Source organism: Malania oleifera, chromosome 1 (genome assembly GCF_029873635.1).
Source record: "Malania oleifera isolate guangnan ecotype guangnan chromosome 1, ASM2987363v1, whole genome shotgun sequence".
Classification (NCBI taxonomy): Eukaryota; Viridiplantae; Streptophyta; class Magnoliopsida; order Santalales; family Ximeniaceae; genus Malania; species Malania oleifera.
In genome coordinates this window covers 97,616,330-97,629,052 of record NC_080417.1, presented here as the reverse complement: position 1 = coordinate 97,629,052, position 12,723 = coordinate 97,616,330, and the positions used below count along the sequence as shown (strand labels likewise).

At 36.1% G+C, this 12,723-nt stretch overlaps 1 protein-coding gene across 1 annotated transcript; it reads right to left on the bottom strand.

Annotated features, from left to right (window-relative positions):
- Positions 1-304: 304 nt before the first annotated feature.
- On the bottom strand, positions 305-11,985 carry LOC131160539 (alpha/beta hydrolase domain-containing protein VTE7-like). Its single transcript, XM_058116334.1, has 7 exons — positions 11,460-11,985; positions 10,562-10,656; positions 10,387-10,484; positions 10,251-10,300; positions 9,887-9,982; positions 7,766-7,855; positions 305-581 (listed from the first exon to the last, which is right to left on the bottom strand). The coding sequence occupies exons 1-7, from the start codon at positions 11,694-11,696 to the stop codon at positions 555-557; spliced, it is 693 nt and encodes a 230-aa protein (XP_057972317.1). The 5' UTR covers positions 11,697-11,985; the 3' UTR covers positions 305-554.
- Between the last annotated feature and the right edge of the window lie 738 nt (positions 11,986-12,723).

Here is a 12,723-nt window from a genome sequence, read left to right as displayed (position 1 = left end):
AAAGCGATTCTTGAATATTCGAGGTTCGGTCGATCGAATTAAGTTCGGTTGATCGAACATGGGTGTTGGGTCGACTAACCAATATTTGTATTGAAAGTTTAGTCAACCAGGCAGTTGGGAACACCCTACATATCGGTTTGGTCGACCAGAGCGTTACAACTCATTTTTGGTTTGGTAGACCGAAGGGTCAAAATGTTGACCTATGAAGGTTCGGTCGACAGAATGCTTCTATGCATTATAGTTCGTTTGACCGAACATGAATTTTTCAAGCATTTCGGTCCTAGTCCCTTTATAAGATTATCCATATTCATATGATGATTGAATTTCATTCAATAGGGCATATTTTAATGCAAACATGAGGGTCTTAAGGTCAATTTAGGTCTTTTTGTGCATATCATCCTACCATGCTTGATGCAAATTATTACAAACCATATTGTGGTACAACCCATAATTAAATTACAACCCATAATAAAGAATATAAAAATACTTACAAATACAACACAATTTTCTTCATTCTTCTGCGTGATCACCAAAAGCCATCATGATGTAGCTTTCTATTCAAATACATGCATAGGGTGAACCTACATGCAAGCTCATGACAAATGTCAATACCAAATGTATTTGTCATTATCAAAACCGGGATATGACCAACTCGGTCAACAATCTCCCCCTTTTTGATGATGAAAAAAATACTTTATACAAAAGTGGGTACAGCCAAGAAAGGCTCTCACTAACTATGTGCATAAAGAGAATTAAAGCTCAATTATTTATGAAAGTACCCAATTTTGCCTCTTCTCCCCCGTTTGGCAACATAAAAAATAGCTAAGAAATATAGTATGAAGGCAACAATCATTTGGATACAAAAGATGAATTAGGAAAATTTCTAAAAAATTTGGCAGCATGCCATTTGAAAATAGAGCATTTCCTAAAATAAATTTGTACCTAAGTGACCTAATTGAGTTCAAATTTTCAATTATCCATAACAGTCAACTCACACAGTCCAGTATGTTCAAAATCAATAAACAGGAGTATGACTATCAACATGCAATAGGTGTGATGATCATGCATTGCGAAGCACAAACAAGCTCATAAAGTATAAAGCAATTAAGCAAGCAATAAAACTGGTTATTAAAATATTTAAATTATTGAGCTTATAGGTCACACCAAATTTTGATAATGACAAATACCTATTGCATTTAATGCATGTCTGAGGTTATGTGCAGGTATTCAAATTGGCAGTTCATGACGATAGCACAAAGAGAGAGTGAAGTTGAAGACCCAGTATATATGTGTTGTACTTTATTTTGTTTTTATTCAAAAGGTCTATAATAGTAAATATGACTTGGTTTGTAATAATCACAGACATTACCTATATGATCTGATGAGTAAACTTATAACTAAAAATGACCTAAATATGACCTTAGGACACTCACTCATGCATACATATGATTGATCATTTGTCTAGGGTGATTGAATGCTTGAAACAGGACTGAAATGCACAAAATGTGCACACTCGATCGACCGAACTAACCTGTACAAAAATGCGCGATCGACCGAACCGGTGCTGGGTCAACAAGTTGACCATAGCCTGGTCGACCAAACTCTTATAGTTTATTTGACCCTGTTTGACCGAACTCCCTAGGAGTCAACTTTTTTGACCACCTAGTCGACTGTGCCCATAATACATTGCAACGCCCTGGTCGACCGAGTTCCCATGTGTGGGAACTCAACTGTCTAGTCGACCGACCGAGTCAGTTCAAAATCTTCCCGGTCGACCAAACCTCGTAAAAATGGAAAATCGCCTTCGGATTAACAAGTTCGGTCGACCGAACTCACAGTTCATTTAATGCTCGATCGACCGAATCTCAAGAACTTTGGTCAACCGAACTTGTCATGGTCGACCGATGCTCTCGGGTTGGTCCGAATTTTTTACCACAGTTAACTTTTTAAAGCGAGGTTAATTTGATTAAATTTTATTAAAACTTTTATAATTATTTCACTTGTGTCCCTAACAGTTATAATCAGGGGGAAGTCTATAAATATCCCTTCATTTGGAATAACTAGAATCAAGATTAGCAAACTCGATTAAGAAATTTTCCCTCAGTTCCAAAACTCATACTACTCATTTTTAAGCTCTGTATACTCTTCTTACCTTGCCTTATTGCTGAAAATCCTTTGTAAGTTTGATTTGAGTGTTGTTTGCTCTATAGGATTGTTATCCTAAGGTGTGTGCTTAATTGATTCGATTTATTTGAGAGCAAAACCTTAAGTATTCTTAGGGGATTTTATTAATAAGTCCTTTCTAAGAAGACTTAGTTTGATCTTTTGAGTATTGCATATTCATTGCAACATCTTGAGAAACTCGTATTTGATTTTGGTTGCAAAATATTTTTTAAATCACTCCCAAATATCTATCATATTTTATCTTGACATATCTTTGAAAAGATATTTGTTTATGTGATAAAAATCTTTGTTGAAATATTCATTGACTTATATCATTTGTTGAAAACGAAGATTTGATTATTTTTGCAAACTAAACTCATATACATTACTTGAGCTTTATGTGATTGAGAAAATCTACTGGTTGAAATATGTGAAGTCTGACTGATATTTTATTTGAGCATTTAGACTGAATACATATTGTGATACAAAGATCATATGGTTTGCACTCTCACTCATTGATTACATCGATTGCAAATTTATTTGAGAGTAGATATATTAAACCATATTGAGCTTACTTATTATATCATTTGGTGGTATATGTGATTGCACGTAACTGGGTACACATATTCTTTACATGAAAGAAAAATAACTGTACCAAATCCATTGTTGTTAAATCTGAGTGTTTTGAGGCGTGGCATGAGGGGGTGGTAATCCAGCCCGGTAAGAATTGGTTGTAAAGGTTGAGGTCAGCCCTGTGCTAATTGAAATTATTTGTTTAAGTGTCGTTCCACCCGTTTAAGTGGGCAAGTATAGTGGTAATCCTTGTGCTTGTTAGTCAAGGTGGGGACGTAGGCAATTGGCCAAACCTCGATAACATTTCTACATGTCACCCTTCCTTTACTGCTTTCTGGTGCATGTGTTGTTAATTAAATTGCTTTATTTAATTTATGGTACATATTTACATTACCTACACTAGATTGAACATAGGGTCGTGAATATACTGATGTTAGGAGATTCACCTAGGGCTTAAATTTTAAAAGTACCAATTCACCCCCCCTCCCCCTCTTGGGATTACAGTAAAGCTAACATAAATGACATTAAAACATAGTTAAATTAGAAATATCCTCAAGCCATTTCGATTTAAGCATTTCATGAAACCCGTAGAAAATTTGAATTTGAAGACATGCAGTGTATAAAAAATAGGTTTAAGCTTAAAGGCAGTCTAACTAGTTCGCATGCATTTTTATGTGTAGTTACTAAACCAATTATGCGATTTTAAAAACATATATGTATATAATGATAATATAAGGCAAGAAAAAAAAATAGTTTTGAAATTAGTTCTTTCCATAAAGTGTTACAATATATATATATATATATATATATATATATATATATGTATGTATTTATATGCATATAGATATATATCCCCCTTTTGATATTTACAAAAAGCACTGGGGGTGCTTGTTGAAAAAGAAGCTTTAAAGATCTGGCAAGCACAAATTTTCTAGTTTGTCAATTAAGCATATACAAAAATATAACTAGAAAATCACAACCATAATAATCCTAAAGATTTAACAATCGAATGTAAGATCATATGGCAACCACAAAGAATGTGTGTCTAAGTATTATATTTTTCAATTAAGATATTCAATAAGGTTATCACAATTAAGCACATGCCACAGTGAATAACAAACTAATCTATACCAAAAATATTGGTGAGCATAACAAGATAGAAATTTAATTTCAGATGGTCCCCCTATCAATTTGAGTACGTGTTTAGACCTTTTTAACTACTTATACTATCCAAAGATTAATTTCATTATGCTCAGTAGTATTAGCCATTCGTTTGAAATCCTTTTAAACCAACCATACTGATGATTTATTAACAGTATATTGATTAGTATGGTTATCCCTATAAGCCACAGATGCATCTTAGAAAATATATTAAGGCATGAACTAATACTCACAACCAAGAGCAATCCATATCTATTTATAGACCTTTAAGCACTGGATATGATGTTCAGGGTTTTCTGAAGAGTCTCAATATTCAAAAATGTGAATTGATGCATATGAATACTTTAAGTTCTTTCTCTAGTGATCGAGCTAGGCTCCTCTAATTATTCGATGATTATGCTAAGATAAAATTTAATATTAAATTACTTTCACTCATCCTTTCAAAAATATTTTAACATTAATTTTATCATAATCATCTATATACAAGGTTTCAGTAGCATGCCGTATGTAAATTGGACATTTTTCCATAAAACCTGTACCCAATAGGTTCAATCAAGCAGTTTATAATTCAGTTTAAGGCACACAAAAACCTATATCCACTACCAGCATGCAATTCACATCAACTACATCCGCCATGCAGGAGACATTCTAGACTAAGCATGCATTCCAGTAGTATAATCAACAGTCCATATAAAATGTAAACCATCCAACTAAATACAATGAACAATAAATAACCATGGATAGTTAGGAATTCATATCAGTACTCATATGGACATTTAGGCATGAAATAAAAATATGAGAGCATTTTAATTTATATAACCATGAAAGAATATATGATCCCGTTGAGTTATGTGCTCAACTCATTTTATGCCTTTTCTTATTTTTCAGGTTCTTTAGCCAAGTGTTTTAAGATTTTCAATGATTCAAACTCGGCTTTACATGATTAGGCTTAGAGGACCAAAAGGTCACAATGAATATTTCTTTCAAAGTCATAAGCCTACAATGTCTCTTCTCTTATGAATTTCTATATGCAAGAGGCCCCAAGTTGGAATGGCTTTAGATTTTTACTACATGTGCATAGGTCTACTTGAATTTTATACATTCATCTAGATTGAGACCCAGATGATTTTATTAACCATTCAACTCATCTCTAAGTATATAAAACTTTAATGGGTTTGACTTAAAGTTTGAGAGTTTCTCCTGAGAAGTAAAGAATGAATACTTTTAAAGATTAAAATTTTTATTTAAGTTTAGAAGAGTATTCATAAGTAGGACATTATTCAAAAAGTATTCGTGCTAGTTAATATGTCCTAAAATGATGACTTGATTTTGATTTAGGCTCTTAAGTTCAATGATGGGTTTAGGATTAAATGATATATAGTGTGAGATGGATTCCCTAAACCACAAGCTGGTGCAATGGACAAAAGGTATGCTTAACTTTAGATATTTATATTTAAGCGTGAATTAAGAAATTTGAGATTTAAATACAAGGCAAACTTGCCATATCCATTTAGAAGTGAATTTTTATTCAAGCAGCCAATAATTTCATATTTCAACCAATGAATATATGCATTAAGTTCAGATTCGTTATTTTGCTTGAATTTTTGAGTTAGTTTTTCCGAGCCAATGCTAACATTTTGTAAAGCTGTCAAGCTGTCTCTGCCAGGATGTCTTTCCTAGGTTTCGGGTTTGGGGTTCGGGTTAACTGTTTAGGGTTTAAGGTTTAGGGTTTAGGGTTTAGAGTTTAGGTTTTAGGGTTTAGGGTTAGGGCTTAGGATTTAGGGTTTAGGGTTTAGTGTTTAGGTCTTAGTATTTAGGGTTTAGGGTTTTGGGATTTGGGTTTAGGGTCTAGGGTTTACGGCTTAGTGTTTAGGGGTTAGGTCTTAGGGCTTAGGGTTTAGGATTTAGGGTGATAGGCTTGAGGGCTTAGGGTTTCGAGTTAGGGTTAGGGTTTAGGGTTTAGGGTTTAGGGTTTAGGTTTTTTAGGGTCTAGGGTTTAGGGCTGAATTTTTTTTTTTTTACACCTTCAATTGAAAAATGATCCTCCTTCAATTGAAAAATTCCGAAATAATTTTCTAGCACCTAATCTGAATCTTCACGTGCCTCAATCCGATCTGAACGAACTGCTCTGATCTTTAGCACTCCCGCGGCTTTAGATCCAAAAAATTTCTTTCAATCTGATCTGATCTATCAGATATGCACCTAATCAAAACCGTGCTCTAATACCACTTGTTAGGACTAAGGAGCCCATGGGTGGGCTTGATACACATGAGTGAACACCAACTTAACCTAAAAGCTTAAGCCTACTGGGTCTTGGGTCCAACCATGTATATATAAGCACCCATCATCCACTCTAATTTTTCAATGTGGGACAAGTTCACAAGTGGAATTCTCAACAATCTCCCCCTTTCTTGTGAGTTCCAACCGCTCCCCCTTGAACGGAAACCATCTCCCTTATGGGAGTAAGCCCAATTCCCCAACAGTTGCTCAAGTGGGCCTTACCACTGACACCTTATGTGTCTCGGCTTGCATTTCACGTGCTTCTGAACTAATCCTACCTCCCACGTCTTAACCCTATTCGAATCTGTCCCAGACCTAGATGATCCTTATTGGCCTCGGTCACACACTTGGTCCTCCAACTGTTAGCACGTCAGTAAAATCAATTTCACGTCTCAACTTTTACGATGTCCCTAACCCAGAGTTACGAACTGTTGGCTCTAATACCACTTGTTGACGCGCAGCAATTTTAATCTTCCAATAAACAAAATAAATCACATAAAAAACATTTACAGAAAAATGGAAACGAGAGATTTTACGTGGTTCGGTAAGGTTACCTATGTCCACGAAGCATGGACCTAGAGAAAAATCCACCATGAAACGATGGCAGTACAAGATCTAATCAGTCTCTCCCCAATCCCAAATCCCCTGTACATCTTTTCATCTTCAGCCCGTTGAAGAAAAGTTCTTCCTAAAGATAACCCCTCTTACCTCTCCTTGCACAAAATAACAGGCAATCCCTATATTTTCCCATGAATTACAAACATATATATGATACCACACAACCGTTGGTTTTAGAGACGATCCAACGATTGTGATAAAAACCACAATAAATAAATAAAAATAAACATATTTTTTAACAAACTTGATCAATGATTGATGCCCTCTTTCTTCTCTAATCCTTGGTGCCCTCTTTTCTTCCAAATCCTAGGTGTCCTAAAGAGCACCTAGGTGAAAAGTTTCCTTTCTACTCGGGCAATCCAACAGCTCGTAAGGGCCTGGGATCCCTCTAAATTAATAAAAAGGCACAAATTGTGCGAAGTGATGAAAGACACTGGTGCAGGGCTTGGTGCAGCAGCAGGTGCCGCTCAGTGACATGCTCTACTGATTCTTCCTTCATTTGGGCTATTTTGACCCACCAATTCCTTGATCCAGGCCCATCGCCGAGTCATATACTTGTTCCCTTGTCTTGGACATCCAAATACCACTTAGAAACCCTTCATAATTACCTATGCATCCTGGGGCTGCCAATTTTGACAAACTGCACCAGAGGCCCCAATATTTTTGAAATTTATAAAATGATCTCATGGTTAAAAATGACGTGTCTACAATAGAAAAAAGAGGTCCAAAAAGGCCAGGAATTTAGTTTTAAAAATAAGAAATTCTTGGAAATTCATTGTCTTGGATGACGATTAAAATTGCTAAAATTTTAGATTTGCCTTTACAGCCGCAGGTTTATATCTTGTCATATAAAACGCAATCGCTGAAGTATGAATCTCTGTCATAGGTATGTGCATAACATTAAAAAAGAAGAGATGATTTTCTAACATTTATGACTATCAAGAGCTAGACTTTGAATAGAGAGACTAACCCCGGCATATGCTGCCATTCTAGGTAGTTTTGTTAGACGTCCTGTGCCTTTTGCATATACGCTTCCATTGATCAGTACCAGCTTCTCAACCTGGAGGGCATTTTAAAAAAATATCATTTTAGGGAACAGGAAATGAACAGAATTTTCCAAGAAACCATATCACAGAGCAGGCCGAACACAACTGCGATGAAGCAGAAAAATATTTGCCTGCATTGGACACAAGTTCTTTCTAGTACATGTGCACATGCAATTTGTAACTGCCATTTGTTTGTTAAGATCAATTAGCACAAAATATCCCCTTGGCTTCAGCTCATCAACCACATAGCTATAATAATCTTTGAACAGATGGAGAAAAACTGAGGGACTAAAACAATTCAGTTTCCATCAGACTCTGCATGGTCTTGGAGAATGATTCATAAAAAGAGACAAATTGCCTACCAGCATATCAAGTATAAAATAGGTAATGGGCATTAAATTTTCTTTTTCTTTTTTTTTTTTTATAAAAAAGAGACAAACTGCCTACCAGCATATCAAGTATAAAATAGGTAATGGGCATTCAACTTTCCTATTTTATGATATTGGCACCATCGTAGCCCCTTAATTGAGTATCATAATATGGACTGCATTTGCCCATTGAGTTTGAAAGCATTTGCCTATTGAGTTTGGCCTTCAAAAGTTTGACAACGTTAATTCTATAATTGATGGAAGAAGCTGGTTTTGGAACAGAAGATTTGCTGCTAATATGAATTCAATAGAGGTACACACTGACTGCACTCCATATTCTGAATGTGAGGATCAAATCCTATGGAGTTTAAATACAAATAGGAAGTTTTCTTTACAGAACATGGCATGCTATAAGAAGAGGTAGCACTGTTCCTTGGAGTAATATCTTATGTACCCAAAATTTCCATTATTGCATGGTCGGCTATTTTGAATAGATTGCCTACAATGACAACGAAACAAATGTACAAGGATGCTATGCTGAAGATGAATATATTGAGGGTCCATATGGAATGAGATTCAAATCTGTCTTGGTTGTCAAGAAAAGGAAATTCTAATTCTGATGCTATTTGTAAGCTGGTTTGGACAGCTGCTGCCTATTGCACTTGGACAGCCAGAAAATGTTCAGCCATTTGATAATAATAATCCTTGTCATCCTCATCTTTTAAGTATGAGAATTGCTCAGGAAGTCAGATTGCAGTGATCAAAAGGAAGCGATGCTACATCAGCAAACTGAGCTGTTTTTTCTGTTAGTTGTGTTCTCTTGCTGAGACTGTTTTGTTGTCCATATTGTTTGTTGATTCTGCTGAAAAGGCTAATCAGCCTTTTATCCTGAAACTATTCACAACCCCCAAAACTTTTGATCTATGGATTAGATTTGTAGATTCAAATTCAAACCCCAAATTTTCCAACTTAAAAATTGAAATAGGATCACCGTTAACCTATGTTGTGGGCTACATATTGAAGGATTTGATCACTGTTAGCATATGTATTAAATTAAGGACTGACTATTCCATTCATACTAGGTTCTTCATCCCAATAAAATCCCAACTAAATGAAGTAAAAACAAAGTTCATAGAACTTCCAAATACAGTTGATAAAACCAACTCAATCAATTCAAAATAAAGTTCATAGAACTTCTAAGGTAGTGTTTGGGAGCATGGTTTTCAAAGTTTGGATTTGGATTTGTATGGATTTGGATAAAACACAACACAAATTAGTATTGACTTTATTTCAGATCCACGCAAATCCAAATCCAAAGTCTCAATTCCATGCTCTCGAAAACGCAGGGTAATACACTTGATAAATCCCAACTCAATCAAGTAAAAACGAAGTTCATAAAACTTCTAAAGACTTGATACAAAGTAGTAGTGCCAGAATTCCACAAAAACCATTTTTAGATTTACCATTTGAGCATTGTATTATCAGTGCATGGTTTACACCATTTGGCAGGTCCAAAAAACTTAACCAACAACCAACTGAATAGCATGAATATTTTCATATGAAAATACAAAAAGATTAAAGAAAATGAGCTTAAAAATGTAAAGCTGTAACATTTTACACAAACCGTCCATAGTGTATGCATCCTGATAGTTTGCAAAACTGAAGGAATATACTTACAGCTTCCGGATGCTTGACTGCAAAGTCAATGGCTGCTGCAGCACCAAGGCTCGGTCCAACTAATATCATTGGCCTCTTTATATAGGACTTCCAAAACTATGTTACAGTTAAGATAAAATCAAATCAGTCTCTAATCTCACGGGACAAAATTCTACTATCATCTTCCATCATGATATTTTCAATCTACCCACATTCTCAGGCCTGAATGCAACCAACTATCAAAATATATAAATATCATGAATAAATGCTGTCAAAATATGCAGAAAATGTATCAAAGCATTTCCAGAAATGCAGAGAATTAACAGGTTTGAGTGAACAAAATAACATTTCCAAGAATCAAAGCTTAACAGATATACAAAAGTACCTGGTAGAGGTGGTAACCCTTGGATGCCACATCACAAGGTGGAAGCATTTCTAGTAAAGGTATGAAAATAGTTCAAGGATACATGGATAAGAAATGTATAACATGTGTAGTTAAAACAGGGTTAAGGTGTAAGAACCTAAATCAGAGAAGCCCCATCCAAGAATGTCAATGGCCCAAGCCTCCATACCAGCCTCCTCAAGCAAGGGAAATGCACGTCTCCATTCTAAGCAAGAGCTATGCAATAGAATGAACTCAGCTTAACAGGGAATACATTTTTGTAACAATAGTATATCCTGCATTACACTACAAACCTGTCAAAACAATGGAGGAGAACTGCTGGATTGTCCTCTCTTTGAGTCAGCGGCTTCACACAACTACTCATAATACAGTTGTCTGAGAATCCAGTCTGCAATTATTACATGCAAACCACAATGGTCAAAAGGTAATAAAATGATATTTTCAACCTAGTCTGATCTTTTATATGTAGACCTTAAACCACTTGATTTGGTTTAGAAAAAGATAAGGTAATGAATTACAATTCAACGTAACTTGTTAAGTTCAATATACAATAACCAGGATGCAAAAAATAAAACACAAGGACTTATCGTTTTAGGTGTACGGAGCACTGCCCTTAGGGTAGATTTCGCCTCTCTGATATGGTGCAGAAGGCTTGTGTGATTCCACCTCCAGGATACAACAACCCTTCCAGCAATGGCTTGCATTCGCCAGTCGAGAGTCAAGCATAGCACTTGTTTTCAGTCATCCAAATACTAACAGAGATGTAACAGGCAGAAGAAGAAAAGTATTTGTTGGCCTGACAAGGCTTAATCTCTTTTTGATGATAAAAGGTTACTCAACATGGTTGTTTGAGTTAAGTTTCAGGGCTGAAGTGTTTTCATAAAATCAAGTAGATATGCTTGAAGAGCTTGAATGAAAAGCACACTTAAAACTATGAGACGAACAAGAAGTTTCAAGTCAGGAGAGACATGAACATTATTGAAGATTCAAAGTTCAAAAGAATGTCAGAAGCTTCATCACATGAGGACTTAGGATTCCCAAAGAATATAAACCCTTGTTAGTTATAAACAAAGGAAAGGATAATAAAATAAACCCAACTAGTAAATCATAAAGTATAAAACCCCTGGCATTGCACATTGAAGATTAAAGAGAAGAGATCAAGAGAAAGCACATATGATACAGACTACTAACCTGCACGGGAAGTCTTTGAATCCTCTGAGCCAAAGCTCTAGCAAACGAGTCTTTGATGTTCTCAACCTCTTTGGGCAGAAATGACGGAAATCTCCCACCACCACCAGCAACACCAGCACCAACTGTGGAGTCAGCGGCGGAGGCGACTACCAACTTAAAACCTCGGGTATGCACATCTCCGCCCTCCGTCGCCGGTCTCAAAACTGGTGGCGGAGGCAATCTTGCCGCGGCCATCATGGTTTTGAACTAATTAACACTCAGACACAGGACACTCCTATCAAAGGGAGGAATGGGTACCCTAGGGTGTGGTTCAGGTGGTAGTGTGGGCTACAGGAGTGCTTCTCATAAAGTCAGGTGTTCAAACCCTCTTCAGCTCATTTCCGCCCCTGAACTCCTGAATTTACTCTCCCTTTGGAGTTGTGGGGTCAACTTCAAGGGGCACAGGATTAGTCACGTAGACCGTAAAACGGACACGTGGATTCCCAGTGCATAATCCAAAAAAAAAAAAAAAGGGAGGAATGGGCATACACGCAAGAAATGATGGGCGTCCTAAATAACTGGCAAAGGAGGACTACTGCATGGGTGCTTGGGCCAGCCGAGTTTTGTCGGCAGTGATAATCGGGAAAAGGAGTGAAAGAGAGGGATAACAACTACATCGGCTTTTTAATGGGTGTAAGAAATCCAAAATGAAGTCCCGAGCGACAGACATTGTCGCATTTAAAGATCATGGGTTTGCTTTTGGGGTCAGGTGGCAATCGAGGACAGTGTCCAATGTATGCAAAAGTACATGCGTCATTTTGATTCCGTTTGTTTATATGATCAGAGTTTTTTCCTCATTTATTTTTCAAAAAATATATATATATTAAATAATATCTTATTTTGGAAAATAATTTTCAGAATAATTCTAACGTAATCTCGCTACTTGAACGAGATTTAAAGGAAAATAATTCCCAACTTTGACATAATCTTGATCCAGTGAAATTTAAACAAATCTCATTAGATGAAACAGCGAAATTTGCTTGTCATGCATCAGTAAATTATTTTGACTACTATTTAAATCTCGCCGCTTAGTCCAACAAAATTTACTGTGCATTCATTTTTTATTAATAATTTAAAGTATGTCATTTTCAAAAATCTTTTTAGCATTAGCAGCCTCCTAACGAGCAACGGTCACCTGCAACACGTCCGATCTCTGTTGCCCTCTGCCTCAGCAACGGTCGCCTGCACTTCTCTGTCTCTCTGCAACGTCTGCATAGCTATAGGA

Bases quoted from the DNA above. Each gene is read 5' to 3' on its own strand.
- LOC131160539 (XM_058116334.1), bottom strand. From the start codon at position 11,696: ATGATGGCCGCGGCAAGATTGCCTCCGCCACCAGTTTTGAGACCGGCG. The intron at 10,301-10,386 runs GTTCTTACACCT...TACCTTTACTAG, and splicing joins ATGGGGCTTCTCTGATTTAG to AAATGCTTCCACCTTGTGAT. The intron at 582-7,765 runs GTTAGTCTCTCT...GCTTGCATGTAG, and splicing joins GAATGGCAGCATATGCCGGG to GTTCACCCTATGCATGTATT.